A 22,561-nucleotide genomic window follows, 5' to 3' on the forward strand; every position below is an offset into this window, starting at 1 on the left:
GCTGGCATCGCCGTTTGGGCTGTGGCAAAGGAGCTATCTCCAACTCCAAGCACTTCCAGCAGAAGCTGCACAGCAAAAAAAAATAAAAAAATCACAAATAGAGCAAAGGCTGCATTTAAAAAACTCCTTAGTTAGGAGGAAGTCCCTTCTTCCCTTGATTTTTTTTGTGCCTCGCACTTGTTCAGTTGAATCGCTTTTTATCCACGGTTCCCCGACCGCTAGGAAACGAAATATTTTCATTCTCCTGAAGCTTTAGAAAAAACCCTGAGAACTGTGCCGTTGATGGCGAAATCATTCACTGCAAATGCGAAAGCCGGGATCGTTAATGCAGACGAGTAGCTAACCTTTCGTGATAATCAAGCGGCGGTGTAATCATCTGAGTCATCGTGCATAATGGTGAATAAAGGCAGGGGAAGAAGCAAACATACGAGAGTAAATGTGGGGAAAACGAGCTCAAAAGTTACAAATATATATATATATTTTTTTTTTTTTTTTTTTTTTCTCCTGCTCACCTGGAAGAGATGAGGAGAAGGAGCGGAGAAGAAATTGGAAATATGCTGCTGGAACCACCGAACAAACTTGAGAAGTTCCTTCTGTTGTGCTGCTGTTACATTCAACCCCCCCCCCCCCCAAAAAAAAAAAAAAAAAATTGGGAAAAATTTCTCCAGAAAGCTTTAAGCCTAAAGAGCGATTTTAAATTATGCAGATGAAGAGAGAGTGAAAAAAATAAAATAATAATAAAAAAAAAAAATAGAGAACTGCTCCTGATGACATTAATGCACGAGGGCTGGTTGAACATGAAAAATGAGTTGATGATACCTGCAAGCGTTTTTTTCGAGGCAAAGGTCAGAGTCGAAAGCAAAGTGCTGAGCACCGCACGCAGCCGTCTGAAGGTGCTGCCCTGGAAGGCAGAAGGAACGAGCCAAAAAGGTTATTTGCCGTCAAGATGGAGCAAAGAAAACAACCAGAGGAAAATCTCTCCTGCTCCGTGCTCGTGAGCCTTCCCCAAAAACCAGAACTCGGTGAGAAATAAAATCTCGCTGCGAGAAGCTCCTTTGTTCCCTCCAAGCCCAAATTTTTCTGTAAATACTTTGAAGAATTACGCTTGGTTGAGCAAAAAGGAAAACAGTACCTGAGCTCGAAAACATCCTCGGTGGAACCCGAGGAAATTGTTGCTCTGTGTTTGCCATCAATGCTTTGCAATTTACACTTGGCATTAGAGAGGACTACTGGACGTAAACGACACACAGAAGATTTTTCAGAGAGCTGCCAAATTTCCAAAAGCCAAAGAAAGGAGTATTTGTAGGAATTGGACAGATTACGAACAGATGCCCTGATAGTCACATGATAAGTGGAAATTTAGTTTCCTAATTTGATTAAAAGCAGAGGATTGAAATCACAGAAGGAAGTAACCAAGGAATGATTCAGATGTCTATGCGGCATGACTTAGTTAACTTGACTTAAGTGAAAATTCATAAAGCGAGGGGAGGGCATGGAGAAGGAGCCGCGACCTGGCTGAGGAGATGCACTGCGGCATCCTGCGAGCTTGCGAGAGGAAGAAGCAAACAGAGCGGTTGCAGTTCGAAATCGGGCGTGTTGAAAAAAAAAAAGAAGAGAAAAAAAAGACCTCCCGTTCCTCTGTTTCGGCATGAATTAATGTGATTTCGTCAAATTTAGGTTGCTTGGGGTGCACTGGGTGTGGAGAAGGCCAAGCGAGGTGGTGGAGGCGCGGGTTGCCGGCGGGGGAATGGCCTGGGCCACGCTCCCTTGGGCTGGTGTTTGGTGGGAGCACCCCAAATTGTGCCGTGGGGCTCCAGCACTGAGGGTGACTGCATCCATCTCGGCTTGAGCTCTTTTTTTTCTGGAGGAAAATGTAATTTGATCGCAGAACGGGGAAAGCAAAAAGGTTTTGGTCTTCAAGGGTGCACGGCCTTTAATGCGAGGGCTGCTGGAACAGCAGGGAAGTGGCCGGGCTCTTCTTCTTGGCCGAAGTGCCCGAATTCTTCCTGTCCATGGGAAGTTTATTGCGAAAGGGGCTTGCTTTTCGATCCATGCGTTTTCCCGTGCGGAGCGGGGACCATCTGTCCCGCGGCCCCCATCCCTCCGCCGGGCTGGGGAGCGGCGAGCGGGGCTGCAGCTGTGCGCGGGGACGCTCGGCCCCGAGCGCCGCGCACAATCGCTTGGCAGCCGTTCAGAAAAGGAGCTTAATCTCTCCTCCTCTAAGCCCGTTTTTCTCTTCCCTGCGACGTCCCCGCGATGGCGCGTTTGATACCGGATCACGATGCGGCAACAAAAATAAAATACAAAAATCTATCCAGGTTGTCAGCAAAAAAAAAAAATAATAAAAAAGGCCCTTTCTGAAATATTTTTTCCTGCTCAGCTTTATCATTTTATCAGAGGATTTTGGATTAGGGGCTTCGAGGATCTTTACCTTTAATCTGAACTGATGTGCTGTTAGCGAACGGCAGCGCTCTGCCGTACCCTACCCTCACCTGCTTCTACAGTAAAGGGGATAGAAAACCATTTTTAGAAATCTGTTTCCTACCTACACGGGTCTGAAGCAGGAATTGAAGCGAAACGCTTCTTGGCATCCGTGTGATTTTGGTTGGAGGAGCAAAACTCCAGGTTGGTAATGGAGCAGCGTTTGTGTTTCTCCAGGAGGGGTAATATCGCATCCATATGGATCTTCCTTTGCCGGAGCAGGCGCGCATTTCCTCCCCATCCAGCTTTCAGTCTTTGTCTAGTTATTCAAATCTGGGAGGCAGGACCCACTGGTTAGTGACTTATTTTACAGATTACCAGAAAGAAGACAGGATTGCGTGGAGCAAAAGGCAAAAACATTGCAACTGATGAAAAACACAGCCGCGTGCCTCCGCGCCATCTTGCTCTGTTGCGTTTCTTTTCTTCTGGGGTTGGATTTCACTTCAACCTACCATCCGACTGGCAAATCCCGCGCGTTATTCGCTTTGTTTATGAGAAAACAAACAGGCTGCCAAGTGTACAGGTCCGCGAGCATCCGCCGGCAGGATTTGTAGAGCTCGAGGGTTCGGAGTGTTTGGTGGCTCGCCGGTTGCACCCAAAGACGCGCCACTACGTCGAGCACATCCACGTGGCGAGCCCCTCTGTAAAAAGTCTGCAAGGAAGCTTGACCAACGTAACATTTTGGGGTTAAGCTCATCTTTTCTTAGTGGTAAATACCAACTTTGATGCCCAATCATTCACGCCGCGCCTGAGACCCAATTGGGAGCAAACGCAAGCTCCAAAAGCTGGGTGATCTATGGCCCCGTGGCTTGCAAACGTTTCATCTTTCCCTTCGTTGCAGGCCATTAGCAGTGTGACACGGAGGCTGAGCAGTAATAAATGCCCATTGTTCCTTCTAGGAGCATCTCGGAATAAGTACAGATATGTTTTTTAGCCGACTTTTCCTCCCTGGAGCGCTCGCAAGGTCCCCTTAAGCGCACAACCCCACCTCTTTTTGTAGCTTGTGCCAGACAAAGGAGGGCGCTTGGGTGGTTGGGGCAATTTGGGGGTTCGGGCTCTTTTTGGGACCGAATGAAGAAATCAGCACACAACACTCAGGATGGAAAATTTGGGAGATATGTTTGAGAAAACCCAGTCTTTGTGGCAGCGAGAGCTTCTTGTAGCCGAGCTCCTGTGCTGAAATCACTGGGAGGTGGACACGTAGCGTGAGCCGGGAGCGGGCTCCGCACGGGCGCTTGCGTGCGCCCAGCCCGGCCGTGGGGAGCCCCGCGGGCACCCCGGTGGGTGCCAGCTCCAGCCGCAGGTCCTTGAGCCCGTCCAGCCCATCCATCGCCAGCATTTCAGCACCTACCTGCTAGGTCAAGAGGAAGGAATAGTCATTGTGAAGTGCAACTAGTGGCAACGAGAAGCATTCGATCACGGAGCAAACAAAAGGCGGGCAGCCCGTCGGACCGGGGCATCTGTTTACTCCTCATCTAATAACGCAAATTTGGGATCTTTTATTTTTTGTTTGTTTGTTTGTTTGTTTTTTCCCCGTAGAAACCTCTGCATCTTTTTTTTCTAGAGAGAAATGTTTGGATGAAAAAACAAAAACAACATAGGGTATGTGTGTGTTTTCTGCTCCCGAAGTGAATCTTGTTTAAGCTCCAATAGTTTGCAAACGCTGTCTTAGAGACTTTTTTTTTTTTTTTTTTAAATCAAATTAAATCTAGTAGGCTGGGTATAGGAATTTATACAGCTGATGGCTGTAAGTCTTTCAGACTCCCCGACATATGGATAAACCATGCACAGATTTAGCAGGTCTGTCTTTATGTTAAAACGTATACGTGATAAAAATATATGACTGCATCGGATTTTTGTGGTTAGCACTGTTTCATTCTGAAATGCTCCGAGACATTCAATAAAATCCCGTGTATTTGCAGAGGATATTCACAATGAATTGATAACCTTTTTTTTTTTTTATATATATATATATTTATTTTTTTTTTCCCCAAAGAGTTTTTGCATATATTTCTTTGCCATTATGCAATAGGCTCGCAACCATTTTTGTGCCGGTGCAGGTGCTGTTTATTCCGAGGAGCGTAGGCATTGCAGGTGTATATTAGGCACGAGCTGAGCGTCAAGATATTAGCCCAAAGTACGCTTCTGCCTGGCGTGCCTGCATTTTTTTGAGGTCTTTGAGGGGTCTGCGAAGCCAAAGGCTGGACTGCACGCCAAGAAGGGGGTCGGGGCCGCGTCCGTCGGGCGTCGCTTGTCCATACGTCGGCGGCGATTTTCCTGTGGCTGCTCCAGAAAAAAAAAAGAAAAAAAGAAAAAAAAAAGAAAAAAAAAAAAGAGTAATATAGTTTTCGTGCAGCAAAAGTTCTCTCCGAATGTTTTTAGACGTGTAGGAAAGGCAGAAGGATGTTTTAATTTCTGATTTTCCAGCTCATGGCTCATATTTGACCAACTGCTTTCAGCAGAAGACATGCCACTTTGTTGAGCTATTTAGGAATCAAAAAGACTGTCTTAATTTAAAACAAGGAGCCTTTGTTTTAGTTGGTGACTGCCTTGTGAAATTTTTCAGTTCTCAGCGGGTTAACCAGGGAACAGGGGCAGAGTCATAATTGGCCTATTTAGAGTATTTTGCATGTGAATAGTGTGTTAGTGAAGCATTACTAAGTCTGTTGTGAGTGACATGGTGATTAGAATTTAGATTAGGGAAAACACATTCTGTACTTTATCAAGTACAGTAATTAGTTCAGTCAGTAAAAGTTGATTACAAGTAACGATAAAGTTAGATTTTTGGTGCTTAATTTTAAAATTTCTTTATTAAATGGTAAATTTGTTCTTAATATAAATGGTGGGATCTACACCTGTTTTATTGCGTATCAGAATAATTAAAAGAACAATGTGCTCAATGCAGAGTATAATCAGGGGATTTATATATTATGGGTAAGTTTCCGTGTAGTTTATAGCAAATAGAACATTACTCAGGAAATTGTTCTTCTGCCGGAGCCTCTTGGAGATGTGTAATTTCTCTGGCGGCGGCGGTCAGATAACGTTTGCCGCTCTCGCAGGGCAGCCGGGCTCCGTTCGTAGCCGGGGAAATGCCGTGCGTGCCGGGATGCTTCTCGTTAGTTAATGGGAGAGGCAGAAAATGGATCTAGTGAAAGTCCGCTGCTGCTGCTGCTACTGCGGCTGCCGTACAATAGCCTTAATTGTTTGGGATTTTCGGAGGTGCTTTTTGTTGGTTTGTTTTTGTTTTTTTTTTTTGTTTTTTGTTTTTTTTTCTGATGGCATCGCAAAAAAATCTTCTTAGCGCACCGCTCCCGCTTGATGCACAGCCTGCCGTGTAGGTTTTCGTCTTGCACACCGCGATCCGTTTAGGAGTTTCGCCTTCCGTGGGGACAATGAGGCTGCTTCATGCGCTCCGAACCAACCGCACTGTCAACAGCAGGATTTTTTTTTTTTTTTTCCCCTTCCCTTCAGTTTTATGATGGCTAAATCCGCGCGCGCCTCACTGTCTCGCGTGCAGCCAGGAGACTAAATGGCTCCCAAACACGTCGCTGCACCGAGCTCCCAAAGTTTTTCAAACACTGATTGCGCTCGACTAAGTCGGCACTAAGTCTCCTTTAAACGTAAAGAATCGGATCTGAAATTCATTCCTTTGCGCTTGTCCGGGGGGAAAGGAAAGATGCGAAGCTGGAAATTTTTGCGCTGTCGCCTTTAAAATGTTGGCAGGTCCTGCTTTCAGGGTTCCGGGTGCTTGGGAAGGCTGCTTTGCTATGTTATTTTTAGGGGTGAGAAACAGCTAATGATGGGGGGAAGGCAGCTTGCACATGCACGCGCGCACACGTGTGTGTTTTTTCGTCTTTTAGCAAAGTCTCCTGGGAGGGGAGATGGACATCGGCAACCCCGGGGCGCTCTCCCCCAGCAAGCCGGGCTCCCAGTACTACCAGTACTCCAGCAATAACCCCCGCCGGAGGCCTCTGCACAGCACCTCCATGGGTGAGTGACTTCGTGCTCGGCGCTTTTTGCCCCGTTTCCACACAGCGGGAGCGCTTCGGGCCCCGCGCGAGGGCGCGGGGAGGTGAGCGCAGCGCAGCCGCCGCCGCTCCTCTTTGTGGGGCACGCGAGGAGCCTTCGAAAGTCGCTTGCTCAAAGCAGACCCGCGCCGGGCGAAAACAAAGGCCCCAGGGCTGGAGGTGGAAATATGAGGGGTAGGCAGGAGGCTGGCACCCCTCCGCCGTGCCCACGCCGCTGGGAGTGGGGAGGGAGCGGCGGGCAGGGTGATTAGCCGGCTCGCTCGTTAGAAAACCTCGCTGGCAAAAGAAAAAAAAAGAAAAAAAGAAAGAAAAAAAAAAAAGCCCATCTTGACGAAGACACCGTTTTATCTTTTTTATTTTTTTTTTTTTGCAGAAGTACAAACAAAGAAAGTTCGGAAAGTTCCTCCAGGTTTGCCGTCCTCAGTAAGTACCGCGCGCGCCCGCCCGCCGCGCCGTCGCTTTGCTGGGGGGAAGGCAGGCACGGGCACTCGTAGCGCGTGGCACAGGTTGTGGGCAAGGTGAGGAGAGGCGCGGAGCCTCGTTGCATGGCCTCGTCCGGCCTCAGTGACACGTCGGGGACGAGCGTGCGTGAGTCACGTCGAACTTTGAGAGGCAGAAGCGCCGAGCCGCCGCGCGCCTGGTGGGCCGGGCGCAAGCTTCACGTGCTGGCCAGCGGCGCTGTCGCTGCGAGGCTGATTTATGGGTTCGTGGAGTGCATGGGGAGGGTCCCCGCGAGCTGGCCCTGCTCTCAGCCCACCCCGAGGTTTCCCTCCCGCGCCAGGGCAGCGGGCGGCCGTACCTGCAGCGGGCGCTGCTGGGCTGGCACCAGGTGGCCGCCAGCGGGAGCCAGCTGCTGCCGGGGCGCTGGGGATGCTCAGGGCATAATGAGAGAGCTGCTAATTACCCAGGGCTTGCCCAGGTATCTGCGAGCATCTCGCTGCTACCTCTTTGTGAGGAGGACCGTGGACGCCGTCCATATAAACCGCGCTGATTTTGCAGCGTTTGTCTCGAAACCCTGGCGCCGCGCGGCCGGGACCGGGTGTTTCTGTGTGGCTGGGTGAAGCCCTTTGTCTCCCGACCCCCACAACTCTCCGACCACTTTGCAGCTTTCCGTGGCGGTGTAAAACCTTTGTGGTTTGTTTGTTTGTTTGCTGAAAAAGCCGTACTACAGTCAACCGCATCTTTTGAGAGCGTTTACTTTAAAAACCATTAATACATAAAAAATAGTGATTTTAAAAGAAACGAAAGGACATTGCAGTAAATGAAACATCGAGTAGTGCTTTGAATTTCATTCTAGTTACCATTACGTTTCATTCTAGTATTTTTAGTCTATTTTTCTTCTCCCCCATGGCTTTAAAAATGCATAATGCCTATTTTCCTATCAGTATCTGCAAACAGAGAAGAAAGCACTAATGAGGGGAGAGCGTCCTTTTCATACTTGATAACTGTGGTTGCTTTATCTGTAAATCTGGTTATTAGGAGGAGCCGAGTGGCAATCAATCCTGCAGCATATATAACAAATTGACATATTAATCTCAGATGGGTTTTCTGTTTTTGCCGTAAATCCAACTAAATTTGCAGTTTGCAAACCAGCCTACTTTGAAAGCCTCAGTTAGTGCAGTGAATGGGCTAAGCAGTAGTTTCAGGACCGGTCACTTTATAAATGAAAAAAAAAAATTGCAATTTAAAAGAGAAAAACACATAGGAAGATCCTAATTTAATTGCAATTTAATAATTGATCATTGTAAGCTTTATCGTAGGGAACAATACAAGCGTAAATCTATTTATAGTTGCTGAAATAGGGAAATTCTCGAACGAAAGGTTCCAGCGAAGTCATGATACTAGCTTGTTTTAATTCAAACCAAGTTCCCACGTGCGTATTTTAAACCTCTTTCCCGGTGTGTTTTTTGGGTTGGGTTTTTATTGGAGCCCTTTACAGCAACAGCTCATATCCCCCCCCCCCCCCACACCTCCCCGAAGGCTTTTATGGGCACCGTTACGCCTGAAGTCAGGGGTGGATTTCATTGAGACGAAACTTTAGCTCTCCCTGCTTGCCCTGCCAGCCTCACATGCTCTGGCCCTCGCGGCTCTCCCCGGCTCGAGGCCAGCCCGTGGCGCTGAGGATCCGAGCCCTGGCAGTGCAGGGGAGCTTTGTGAGCACTTAAAGATGCAGTGCCCTGGCTTGCTTTGTGCTCGCTCCGTCACCGCCTGCCAGACCGCTGCTTTTTCCTTCAGGCATCCTCGGGGACAAACGCCCACGTTTATTTTATGCTGTACAATATTTCTCAGCAGCGAGGTGACCATCTCAGGACATTTACCTGAATATTTTTGCGTCCGTGTTATAAAAGATACACTCTGTAGGACGGTACCCGCTGTCTGCTCTTGTTTTGAGCAAGAGAGATGACGCTGATGTTGGAAACGTCAGCATTCGGGGATGTAAAACCGCCGCAAAAGTTTTTTTTTACGGATTGCTTCTTGCTTCCAAAGAATGAGACGCGATTTGTGTTTGTCACAGATTAGTCTCAAACGCGCGCTTCCTTTAATTTTGCCTGAATGCTGCTGTTGTGCAGAACGGAACCGCTTCCACAGCTCGGTACTCCTTAACTATTTTAACACTATTGGTATTTTTCAGTCAATTATCCCCAAGTCGAATACACGCTAAAAACTTGAAGTGCTTTTAAGGAGATGCACAATTTATGAGAAAATAAAACGCAGGAAGGTACGCCCCGATATTTTAATCGCCCATAGCTGTGCCTTCTAAGAATAAGGAAATGAATCTACAACGAGTCCAATAATGTGAATACGAGAATGGTTTGGCTCTGAACGAAATACAGCTTTGCCTGCGTGACCATACAGATACGTGTTTGAGTCTGGTCGTCTCTGGTATATCATGGATCATCCGTTTCCCCTGAAACACCGCACACCCAGGTGTCCCCAACAGCAGGAGCATCTGATAAAAGGTCAGGTTCATTCTGCCGATAGCTCGTGGCACACCGAACAGCCAGGATTTATGATGCTGGATAAAGTATAGGCATTTATAAATTGCCTAACTGGCTGATAATACACTTAGTTGATAGGGTGGAAATATTGCCGTATTTCTCTTAAAATATGTATATTAACTTGTGCTCGGTGTGATTTATGCGGTGGATATGGAGATTAATGCAGCAGCGTTGGAGAGAGCAGTTATTGTTGATTAATTCATAAGTAGTCTTATAAAAATTTCAATGATAAATGGTAATAAATACGTGGTATCAGCTCCCCTTTACGATAAGAAATGGCTATGAGTTTTGCAAACAAAGTAAATTAAACTAGGGAGCTAATCAGCATGTAGAAACTACCGAGGGGCGGGTGTCACGAAGCCGATGCCGTCGGCCACGTGGGGTGGGTGCAGGTGGCTGTCCCCGCGCCGCCCCTTCCATTTCCCCAAATCGGGACCCAAAAAGGGTGGCGAGTTTGGGGCATTTGGGGCTGAGCCCCCTGAAGGTGAGACACTGACTTGACAGAGCAACCTCAGCAGCTACTTCACGAAGAGCTGTGCAGCCATTTGGTAAAATGCTCTGTGCAAGCAGCAGCTGCTGCCATCGCCGTTGTGCAATCAGACATCTCTTCTCTACGATTTTCTTCTCCCCTTAAACTTCATTCAAAGGTTTTGCTGCTGTTTTAACCGTTAACCTGACGCCTTCACCCGCTTTGGCTGCCCCTGCACCTCTCACAGGCATCCCGGCTGCAGGAGGCAGGTCGCAGGCTGGAGAGCTCCGGCAGAGATAATTCATAGATAAAGATAACGCCGAAATTCAGCCTTCACGGGGAGCTTCTGGTGCTGGGATGGCAGTCAGCTGCGGGCATGGTGTGAGAGCTTGGTGGCTTTGCTCGGAGCTGGAGCATCGAATCGCAGGCAGGATGGCTGTGGGGTGGCGCGTGGCTGCCTTCTGCCGCACAACGGGGCCGCGGGGCTGGAGCAGCTCTGACAGAGCCCTCGAGCCCTGCAGGGGGCAGGCAGGCAGGCTGGCAGTGAAGCTTTCTGCAGCCTGAGGTGCTCTGCTTTGGGGTCAGGCTTCCCAGGGGTTAAAGCTTGTCGTTTCCTCCATCGCCAGCCTTATTTCCTTTGGCCCAGTTGTCCTCTGGCAAGGAGTGCAGTCAGACACAGTCCTTATACTTCCTATTTCCCTTCTCCTTGGACACTCTTTTCCCTTACAAGCACACCGGGGGCTCTGTTTGATCCTTACAGCAGGCCTGGGAGCTGCAGCCCGAAGTGAAGCCCCTGGAGCAAAATGCAAAGGGTTCAAAAAGGAAGGGGCAGGGAGTTATGGCTGAGCTGGGCTGGCATCCTCGTGATGGGGGGAGCCTTGTGGTGCGGACACTACAGCCAGAATAAAGGCTGGGAGAAGCTGAACATCATCCCAGTTGTGTTAAAGGAGAAAAGAGGAACCAGAAACCTGCTTTTGTTGAAGAACCAGCAGGTAAAATCTCCCCAGCCTCACTTGCGGTGGCAGCAGCCTCCCTCTTCCATCTTAACTCGAGGTGTCCCCCTGGGCAGGAGCCATCTCGTTGCACTTGCTGGGGTGTGTTTAGGACCGTATGGGCTTTGACCTTGCTGCCCAGACAGATAAGGAAGTGTATGACTCAGTCGTACGTCCTAAGGAAACACCTGCTTTGTTCCAAAAAGCAAGGAAAGAGAAACACTACGGGGATGCCACCTGGAGCTCTTCCACGGCTTTCTTCTGGGAGCCTTGGAGTAGCTGGGAGGCGAGGAAGCACCCTTTGTGCTGTTTGTGCAGGCTTTTCGCGGACTTCCTACCTCAAGCAAATAAAACACAACCTTAGGAATTTCCCTTCGACTTGATGGGGACTTGTCCAAAACAACCACGGTGTCCCCGACTGTCCCCGTGCCTCCGGCCGCCACCTGCAGTACCAGGAGATGGGCCAGCACCTCTGGGGCCCTGCCTCGGCCCCCGGTGCCTCAGAGCTTGCCAGGAGGACACCTCAAGGTCTTCCAGCTGCGGCCAGGCCTCCTGGGATGGAGCTGACCTTCCTGAAGTAGAAATCTGTGGAGATTTGGGGTCCCACGGGGAGCAGGCTGACAGCTCGGGGAGAGGGGCCTGAGGAGGTAACAGGAGCCGAGAGGGGCAGGAGGCGGCCTGAGGAGGTAACAGGAGCCAAACCAGGCACTTTTGTGGAAATATTTCTGTGTAATTCAGCTACAAACCCAGAAAATTACTTAAATTGCTCTCGAGCAGTCAGGGGATGGGTTAAAAGAGCTCCTCTCACAAAACGCACCTGAAAGTGCTCGCTGACCCCACAGGACTGCGGCGACATCTTGCAGGCCGAACGCTGTGGTGGTGTTTTCAAATGGATGAAAACGCAGTGAAATGCAGATTAAAAATGCTTAGTTTTTGGTTTCGGGTAAATCGGACAGGATATCTTAAACATGAGAAAGGATCCGGGGAGAATGGTGTGATTGGGGTATTTTTCTGAGGCCTCGGCATTGTGGTATATTTAAAGGCAAAACTTTTAGTGCAGGCTTCACACACTTAACTATCCTGGACTCAAAATATATATATATATAAAAAAAATAAAAAATCCCATACAGAATAGCTGTGGCCAGCTGGTGACAGAGGTGTGGGATTAGTGGGGTTTTGGGTTTAGCTTGAGCATAGACTCCCTCTTCAGAGTACTGGAGGTAGTGCAGGAGGCGATTTTCCCTCATGGACATCACGCTTTGGCCAACGCATCCAGATGATCTCCGTGTGCCTCCAGAAAGGGCAAAACAGAGCAGAGAGCACCGTTTTTATGGCAGCTCTTGGCAAATCGCTGCTCCTGTGGAGCACCATTTATCCCTCGCAGTGCCTGCAGCGGGGTTTGTAGGGTCGCCTGAGCGGGGTCCACCGGTGGGACACTGGGCTCTGTGCTGGGGAGGAAACCCATCGCGTGTACTGGAGCCTAACACCTTTCTCCCCCCCTCTGAACCACACACACATTTTTAATTTCACAATTAAAATTGCCCAGACTTCTATTTTCCTCCTTTATACATCCATGTAATTTCTATTTCTTTCCTTTTTTTTTTTTTTTTTTTTTTTCCATTTGGAAATTAAGCCCAGTTTCACAAGTGCAAAACTCAGCGCTTAATTTTTTTTTTTTTCTGTTTGAATTCAAGGCTAATTGTTGGCAAAAGGCATTCAGAGATAAAAAATAAAAACTAAAATTGCTCGCTGCAGCGATTTGATTTTGTAGCTTTTCTTTAAATATTATCTCTAGCTGGTGTTCATTACAAGCACTGCAGTGGCTTCAGATCTCTGATTAGCACAGTCCAGCATCGAAGCAAAAAACATTTCAACCCTATCTTGTATCAAGCCTTTCCAAATCGGTTTTAGGGAAGGGCGGCTTCCTGGGCTGGGGGGGTTATTTATTTGATCTGCTTTAAGTTTTTCTTCCATTTTAGAAGTGATTGGGTCGGGGTGATGCGGTGTGCGGAGGGGAGAGCGCAGCGGTGCCGGAGTTATCTCGGGAAGTTGGAGATAATCTGCCAGGATTGAGACGTTTGCACTTTGACTCGCAGGCATTCGTTAACCCAGCCTGTGTATTTTATCAAAGGAACATTTATTTTTTTGCTCCGGAGTAATTTCTTTGCCTTTACGCCGAAGCAGTAAACGTGCAAAAAAAAAATAAAAAAAATCAGCATAAGCGAAAACAGAAAAAAAAAAAATGGCATGGAGAGCTCCAATAACTATTAATGTTGTTAAATGCATAGCAAAGCTCCCCTGACAGTTTCTTGGCACAAAACCTAGGCGGCCTACAATGGCTGGTTGTTTTTTTATTGTTATTTTATTTTGAATGGCCTTCAGCGCGTTTCGACAGGCCAAACACGCGCTCGATGTCGGCACCCGAGCCGAGGGGACACGGCCGAGGGGACACCGGGGCGCGGGGCCGTGCCCGCCGCTGCCTTCGGCTTTCTCACCCTCGGGCCTCCAGCAGGAGCAGGACGGGTGTCACAGCAGCCAGACAAAACTGGCAGTGCCCCAAAACGGGCTTTTTTCGAGATCCCTGAGCCCACCCAAACACGGATGGGACACAGATAGGACACAGATGGGACATGGACAGGACACAGGACCCAGACACCTCATGCTGGACGCACGGTGGGATGTATCTCAGAGGCAGCATCCATGCAAGGCCATCCTCCCCGTGCTGTAAATAGTCAAAGGTACCCATTTTTGCATTTTTTTCGGGCAAATCCAGGTGACTTGCACATTTCAGGTGCCCGCAAAGGCCCCTGAGGTGCATGGTGCTCACGCATCGAAGCAGCTGGGCGGCGCCCATCAGCTCCGCAGCGAGCAGGCCGTCAGTAAAGTTGCAATTTTCGGCAGGATTTGCCTATTAGCCACGATTTAAGCCTGTTTCCAGACCAGAGCACCTTCTCCCTGCCAAAGGCCAGGCCGCAAAGCGACGAGGAGAAGCCCAAGGGCTTTGGTGGGAGGCCAGCCACACCGCCACCGCTCCCCGGCCGCCGCCACCGCGCTCCTGCCCCGGCCCCAGCCCGCGCCGTTGCCACCTGGTGGAGCGCAGAGGGTGCGGGTTCGCAGCTCGCTCCCATCTCACTCGGGCTCTTTTATTGCAACCACACTTTGGCACCCGTGCGCCGGAGTCCTTAACCAAAAGGATCCTCTCGTTTGCTCTGCAACACCTCATTTCTCCGCTCACAGTTCATTTATGATTCTGATGAGAGTGTTTTTTCAGGAAACACACATTTCACTTTTTGACCTAGGAGCATCTGTTAGAATTTTTTTTAATACTACTTTGGCATTCTGGAAGTGTTAATGTCTTTCATATCTGTTTAATGCTATTTAGGGATATTTATGATCACCTCTTGGTTACTTGGGGTAAAGTGTGTTGCAATTTTTTTCAAACAGACAGGAAAGCATTCATATGAGGAAACAGATTGCTTTAAACATGTGCTTCCTGTGACAGTAAAAAGAACAAATTAGATTTAACACTGTGTAATGAATGCATAAATGTGTACGTTTAAGCTTTTAAAAGCCTTACATTCGGTTCTGGCCTAAACAAAAATCGGGAGGCACCTAGCGAGGAGCGACGCAGTCGATTTAACCACGTGCAGCCGAGTCTGGTTGCATTTTCCGAGCGTTTTTGCTGCAGTTTCCCCTTCCAGCCTCGTGGTTTTCCCCTGAAATTGGGCAGGGTGGTCTCTGGCACCGCTGAAGCCTTTCGGTAGGGAGGGAGAGCTCACGGGGCCTGGGCAGGAGGCAGGGGGGTTCAGGGGCCGGGCAGGAGCCCCTCCAGGCACTGCCGACCTCTGGCTTTCGAGCAGGGCTCACAGAAGCCACAGGGCGAGTGCAGTGGCCCAGGAGGGCTCCTGGAAGCACTTAGGGGCCATCCTGTGTGTGTGACCCTCACCTCTTGTCGTCTCAGAGCCGTTAGGGTTCCGATAATGCCCCTAACCAAGGGTTTTCCAACCCCTGGCTGTCGCAGGGCTCTTGTAGGAGCTCTTTGAAACGCCTGCGTCTTGGTTGCCTCCCTGTTTTGCTTTGAAGATGCATCTGGAAAAGAATTAAAGGCGCTTTCTGCCCGCCTTCACCCAATTAGTTCCCTCGCGCCCTTTATCTGCCGCCTTCCCAGAGCGTTTCTGAGACAGAAAACCTACCCAAGGTGAACAAGGAGCGGGGGCTTTTGTGTCAGAGGCACGGGGTGCAGGTGCCGTGGTCCCAGCCCAAATCCCAGTGGATTTGTAGCCAGCACCCAGCCGTCCACCGGCCGAGCAAAACGCCAGGACGATGCCCAGCTCGTGCCGAGCCTGAATTTTTATTTATTTCATTATTTTATTTTATTTTATTTTATTTTATTTTATTTTTTGTAGGCTGTGGGAGTTGGGTCTGGAACACAGTTTGTTTGATAATTAGTGCACATCTCCGCAGACTTGCCGAGGTTCCTGGGTAACCTTTGTGCCACCACATTCGAGCACCAAATTAACACACCTTTTATCTTCCCCCGCTATTTTAAGTAAATATTTTTGAACCGTCTCCGTGCAACAGGTTTCCAAAGATTTAAAGTATGCCGCAGGTTTCCAAAAAACTTCATTTTTTCTTATATTTTAAATGTTCTGTTTGTGCAAAATTTTGAGAATCACCATAAGGGCTTCTTTGCATTTTTAATTTAGTAACTAACATATGAATAAATTTGCATATTAATTAGTTGCAGATTAAATCATGCATACATAATTGCCTCCTTACTGTGTTTAATGTTTGTCAAAATCTCCAGCCTGGTTTGATGGATGTCGTATGAAAGATTACAATTTGATGTACCCTTGGAAGTATTTACACCAATAACGCAGGATTCTTAATAGCAGAATTCACGAGTTATATCCAGTTCCTAATAAACATGGGAGCTAGGTGCCTGTCCCTTTTGCCTAGATTTTTTTTTTTTTTTTTCCTTGCACCAAGTCGTTTACTATTCATAATCATTAATGCATCTCCTAATTATACAGCATATGTCTGTTAACCCCTTCGGTGCCGATCTGGGGGGGCTGCGGCGCCTGAATTTCTCGCCCAACCCGTGTCGCTGGAGAGGCTGCTCCCGCATCGCTTCGCCCCCAGCGGCAGCCAGCACCTCGGCTTTTCCTGGCGGGTGATCTTTGGAGGAAGGAGTTCGAAACGCCAGGTGCCTTTTGCGGTTTGTTCCCCGGGCTGGAGGAAAGGAGCGGCGCTCGATTCGTGGCTGAAGGCTCCTCTGCTGGGGCTACTGCAGTAAAGCAGCAAGGGCGTTCCAAGAGCACAAATCATGCCTAGCGCAGCGGTCCCGAAAGCACCGCGAAGCCCTGCCTGAAATCCCGCAGGGAAGAGCCCTGCTGGTGGCTGCGCCCCTCCTGCTCGGGGACAGCTTCGCCCCCGCCAGGTCCGTGCCACCCATCTCCGGGGCGCAGAGGGGTTGTGCGGGGGCTTTCAGTTCCACCAGGCTTTTAAAAGATCAGGGCATGGTTGCCGACCTCCAGATCCGTGTTAAAAATCTTCCCCCGGCTCCCTGGCACGCCAAATTCAGCAGGCATTTTTAAACATGATGGGTTTGTGTTTGCTTCTCTTTTTATTTTATTTTTTTCCTGAGCTTGTACCTCTGCTCGCATCGCACCTTCAGGTTTTGCCCACAGCAGCTACCAGGGCCTGAAACTAAAATTTTTAACCGAGTCCAAATTTTTACCTAATTACAGCATTTTTGGAATGAGGCTTTAGGGGAGAAAACACAAAAAAAGAAGCAACCCAAGCCCAGGAAACAGTGCAGGGCCCCTGATAAGATCCCAAGAGCTGGCTACGCAGGATTTATCAGCCAGCAATTAGATTTTCTTCTTCATTTGGCTACGCCTTACCCACTTCTCAAGCAGCAGCAGTTTCCGAGGCCCTCCAAATAACCATATTTTGTTAGAGAAGCTGGCACCAGCATGTGTTAGGCATTTAAGTGTGAATTTGAGCAGTCGATGGGAATATGGCACAGTGTTAGGAAACAGAACCGCCGAAGTTGGATCTTGCTCCCCAGGCTCCTTGCTGCAGGGTTTGCTGGCGATCCCCTTCACCTCTCCGGGCCTCAGCTCCCTTCTTTTTGGCCGTCTTTGTTTCCCCGGGCTGTAACCCCTTCGGGCCAGGCTCTGGCTCTGTGGCAGAGGCTCCTCGGGAGGGCTGTGGGGTGAGGATGCGTCTTCTAGCACGGCAGCTGGATCCTTACCACCGAAAGCACGCTTTCGAGTATGAATTAGGATTGTTGGAAAGCAAAGTTCACAGGGAAAGCGCGTGGCATCGCAGCAAGGGATTTCCCCTGTAATGTGCCTGCAGTTGGCTCGCTGCATGTTTTAAGGGCGTGCATTTTGGGTGTAAATAACCAAATCTGCACAGTGGGTGTAAAATACCCGGCAGAACCTCTGCGCGACCCCGCGTGCTCGCAAAATCCCGCGCTTTGGTTCACAAGACCCAGCGTCGTGGCATCTTTAACCCAACCGGTCAGTTTGCAAGATGCATTTTAGCACATTATTCGCTGTGAAAAGCCCGGTGAAACCAAAGGTACAAACACCCGAAGGATCTCGAAGGATTTTATATGGTAAAAATAAAACGCAGAGTGCCCAAAGACCTCGCGGACTTCTCCTCTCATCACAGAAGAACACAAACTGCGTAAGACTTACCCCTAATTATTCTCCTGCACTGTGCAATTTGGGAAGAAACCACAAAAACATGTTCAAAACCCAGTAAGGGACAAATCTACAAAAAGAAATAATGTGAGGTTGGGCCAAGCTTGGCAAACTGAGCCCGGCGCTGAGCGGGTGCGGCGTGCGCTGCGGTCTCAGGACCTGCCCCACGCACACCTTACACCAAACCCCTTGTGCCATTTCAGGAGCTGCTTCGTTAGCGTGTCCTCATTTAGTGAACTGTCCAAACCTTCACTCCCCAGCCCCATTACGGCTTTTGGGTCGTGGAAGAGCCACGCTCAGTGCCCGTGGCCCAAGAGCACGGCTCCGTGCTCGCGGTGGATGAGGAAGGTGAGGTCCCTGCACCTGCTGCCCGGGCGCCTCATCCTAACGTCACTGTCACATCTCATCCAGCTGTGCTATCCGAAGGGTTAACAGCCAGTCGGAAAGCCGAATTCTTCATGTTTAATGGGAAAATTGACGCTCAATGTTGCACAGAACATCTTTTGTTTGAAGATCTCCAAGAAAAGATGGATACCCGGCAGTTTCCCTCCTCCGGGCTATGTTCCTGGAAAAAAAAAAAAAAAAAAAAGAGAGAGAGAGACACAAAACGATTTTATGCAAAGAGAGAAGAAAAAAGACCGTGAGAAACAAAAATGCTAGCGTTGGTTACAGCCCGGTCCAGCTGGTGCTGAGACCTGGGGCGGGTTCGGTGCCGGTGCTCGGATCCTGCACTGCTCGGGTCGTGTGAGCACCAGCACGGCAGAAACCAGCCACAGCGGTCCGAGATACAGAGGGAACCGTGCTAGGTGTGTGCTTTTGGGAATCCTGAGCCCTGGTCCTCCTTGTGGCACCAGGAAACTCTCTGGCTGGTGGGTGGGATCACCAAGGAACACTTTGCGGTCCTCAAATACCCATTATTCTGGTTTCTTTCCTTAAATACCCATTATTCTGGATCCTTTCCTTAAATACCCATTATTCTGGATCCTTTCCTTAAATACCCATTATTCTGGATCCTTTCCTTCTTTCTTTGAGCCTTAACAAAAGCCTTGCACTTGGTCCCCCTTTCCTTCTTCTGAGCGGCCTCGCGGTGTCATGAGCTCCGCTTTGGCCAGATCCAGACCCAAAGCCGGAGCTCTCACCGTGCCCTTTGCACCTCGCCGGGTCTTCTCCCAGAACAGGGTTCATCCTATTTCTTTGAGGTCCTTCCATCCTATTTCTTTGAGGTCTTCGGGACCAGCCACTTCCATCTCTGCGTGTGATGCCCCCGCTGGCAGCCCACAGCAAAACCAAACCGCTTTGCTCAGCGGCGAGGGTGACGTGCATGGGTGGGCAAAGGAAGAGTTATTCATTTCTTTCCTTTATTTCTTTATTTCCAAACAATGTACAGACACAAATTCACCCCAAATGCCTCGTACGGGCTCCTCACCCTCACCACTGGGTTCCGTGGGGACGTGGTGACGAGGTGCCACCATGCAAGCGCTCGTCCTCCTCCGAGGTGACAAGTGTCTAGGACCGGCGCGGCCCTAGGGATTGCAACCCCTGGCCCCTCCGAGCTTCCCTTCCCCGTCTATACAAAGGGAAATAGTGACAGAATAATATTTAACTGCTAGATGGAGGGGCTGCGAGGCCTAGCTATGTAACAGCTGAAAAGCCTTCCATATGGCAATGTGCAATAAATGAGAAGCAGCGTTTCTCTCCCTCCGCAGATTCTTGTGGCAGAGTGGGAAAGAATACGGCTTTGCAGGATCCCACATCTATGTTCGGTCCTGCAGAGCGTTTAGCAGAGAGCAGGCTAGTGAGAAACGCTTTTGAATGCTTTGATCCGCTCTGTTCGCGTTTTACCATGTAGACACACTGCTGCATGTGACTTTTTTAAAAAAAAAGACCGAGTTTGGGTCCGTAAAAATTAGCCATGTGGCCATTTGCATGGTGCCCACAAGTTTATTTTTTTCTTTCACTTTTTTTCTTCTTTTTTCTCTTTTTTTTTTCTTTTACTAGAGAATTGCCATCCCATTTACATCAACTCCATGGGGGCAGCACCAGGCACAGAGCCCCGGTGCCCATCCCATGGAAGGGGATTTGGGGAAGGGACTTTGGCATCTCCAGGCCTAGGCATGGCTCTGCAGCACTTTGTAGCCAGGGAACTTTGTGGAAATGCTCTTGGTTGTATTTAGTACTAATAGCTCTGAGTGTAGAGACACTGAACTCTTGTATTGTTTTAAAAAAGAGTCGTGGAACATCATAACATATATAAATTCCCTCTCCGAGTCCTGGTACAAGTAGGTTTTTTATCGTTTATAAACCACTGAACCGATGTGGGGGAATATATATTGTTCCTAATGAAAATTGTTGTGTTTTAGTGTGCTTTCTGTTCCTAAACACCAAATATAAGATCAGGTTCTTGATTGCCTTGTGCTTAAAACATGTATTTAGCTTGTACATCCTGCTAATGGAGAACAGTTGACCAAGAACATAGGGGAACCTATTGGTGAGGGAATAGGAACAGTAGCTCCAACACCGGTGGCTACAGGTTGTATTTTACTCCACAAGCAGTGACTTCCTTCATAATCCAAACAGATTTGGTGGTGGTGAACTGCTCAGTACTCCTTGATGTGTAAAAAACCATCACTCTGCTGATTTATTTTGCCAAATAACCCCACAGCGGGTTCCAGGCTGTAGGGCAGATCCAGGACATCTTGGATCTCGTATTGGGACAAATGGCACCAAAATTCCCAAATATCCAAACCTCCCACCTCTTCATCCCCAGTGCCTTAGGGACACATAGAAACGGTCAGAAATGATCCTTAAAACAATTTTCCTGTTAATTTCTGTGGTGAATGGTGAATCGAGGCCAGTGGGAGGCTCCGGCCTGCAGTCGGTGCCGGCACTATTTCTGAAGGGCCTTGAAGCCCCAGTGCCACCTTACAGTCATTTCTAGGCCTCTTTACGTTGCCAGAGGGCTGTGGAGAAGCCATCACAGCACTGCTAACCTCAAAGGTTCAAATATCCCGAGTCAGCCGCCCCGCCACCCACAAAAAAGACGAAATCGTGAGGTTTTAAGGCCTGGGTTTGATGCCTCAGAGTCCCCATTTCCTAGATCTCCTCCCCAGCTATCAGCCTTCAAAACGTGCCGTCTGAGATCACCCTGCAGTCGGTGACTCCAGAAGCTCCGGCTTTCCAGAAGGGCTCACCAAAAGCTCTGAAACTGGAGAGAAAATGGTAAAAATTGGCAGCGGTGCCTCCGCGCGACGAGAAATCGGGGCCCATGTGTTTTACGTTTCTCCCTTGGCTTTTCGCAAGCGGCGGAGTCAAAAATAGACCGGGTGGCAAATGGATATTTTAGATAGAGGGTTTTGTTCAAAATAGATTAGCTGTGAAGGAGGTTTCGATGCCGGAGGTTTCTTTCGTGAGGGGCATTTTGGGGAAAGTGGCAGAATAACCAGGGGGCCTCAGGCGGCGGGGAGCAGGCCCACGCGCAGGCGGTTTTGGGGGTTTTGTGGTGTGATTATCCGTGTGCTATCTGGTCAGTACATTTGAGCTAAAAGGAAGAGAAGTTTGATGCTGGGCTGATTAAAGGTGGTTTAGTGAGATGTCCCGTGGCTTTTGGTGGCAGTCTCGGCTTGCGGTGGGGCTGCAGGCCTCCGCCACAGCACCCGCCCCAGCCCTTCACCTCGTGTTTTTGGCAGCACAAGGACAGGGGTGTGTGTCATTATACCACCGAATCAGTCACCTCTGAAAGAGCAATTTGTGTAGGAACTCCTCTGGCTCCGGCAGATGTGCCTGGCTGACATTTGAAGTCCATAAAAACGTGCAGAGCAAGAGCTTGGGAGGAGCAGCGCTCGCGGTGATACCTACGGGTGGCAGCTGGCTGACCGCAGCCGCCTGGAAATCAGCTCGAAAACACGGCCTTACTGAAACAACGGTGCCCAAAATTCACGTATGGCAGGCTCAGGTGCTGCCCAGCTTGGTCCCAAGCCCTCTGTCCCCTCAGTGGGACGAACAGCTTGGTTTGGGTCTGGGACCACGCGTCCCCTCAGCCTCCAGGCCTAGAAACGAGGCTTTTGTAGGGTGGTGGGGTCGATTAGGGGTGCCATCGCTAGGCAGCCCTCCGAAAGCAGATGCATCCACATTTGGCTGGTGTAAAGTAGCTTCTCAGAGCCGGTGGCTTTTAGGATCTGATTTATTCATACGGCATCTGTACAATCAGGCAGTTGTGCTGCTTGCTGTCTGCGGCACACGAGGATCTGAGCACGAACCTCCTCCCGGGGAGAGGGGGGAATGTCAATGCCCAGAGCGAGCTGCGGTCGCTGCGAAAGAGACACCCACAAATCACTGCCCGGGGTGCTCAGCAGGTTAATCTCCAGCGGATTTGGGATCCCCCAAAACCAAGGCCAGACAACACCCCTAGCACATGCAGCTTGGGGTTTATTTGGCGTCCCTCTGCGGTTTTGGCTGTGTACCTGCCGGTCAGTTCCATGCACATCCCTCTCTGAGCTCTGCTGGTGATTTTAAGAAACCTTGAGCTCAGAGCTGGCATCCTATAAAATGGACCTGGCTTTGTGGAGAAGAGCTGCAGTCGGCTTTTGTTTTGTTTTCTTTAACCAGGGGAGAAGCTGGTTGGGAAAGGCCATCGGGGCAGCAGCTGGGGCGCCTTCATGGGACCTCTCCGCTGAGATCCTGGGCACTGATTTGGGGCAAAAAAGGCCCAGCTTGGCAAAATTCCCTTCCCCTTCAGCCGTCGCATCTGGGGATGCGGAGCCACTTGTAGGGTCCGTTTTAATAACGACACTCAAGGATTTGTGTAAGAAGGATGAGCTTATCCAAGTGACCCAGACGGAGAGGAATACTGGTTATTTTAGCCGTCTTACTTGAGATT

General features: G+C 49.4%; 1 protein-coding gene across 13 annotated transcripts in view; it reads left to right on the plus strand.

Annotated features, from left to right (window-relative positions):
* TCF4 (transcription factor 4) overlaps positions 1-22,561 on the plus strand; it is a 176,772-nt gene that overhangs the window by 102,754 nt on the left and 51,457 nt on the right. For all 13 annotated transcript variants that reach the window (XR_014619249.1, XM_084304351.1, XM_084304348.1 and 10 more), the window contains 2 exons: positions 6,342-6,471; positions 6,883-6,932. Coding sequence is in view for 12 of the 13 variants with exons in the window: in XM_084304351.1 (XP_084160477.1) it covers positions 6,342-6,471; positions 6,883-6,932 (180 nt within the window). In the remaining variant the exon portion in view is untranslated. The remainder of the gene's footprint in view (positions 1-6,341; positions 6,472-6,882; positions 6,933-22,561) is intronic.

This window comes from Netta rufina, assembly GCF_964035555.1.
Source record: "Netta rufina genome assembly, chromosome: W".
Taxonomy (NCBI): domain Eukaryota; kingdom Metazoa; phylum Chordata; class Aves; order Anseriformes; family Anatidae; genus Netta; species Netta rufina.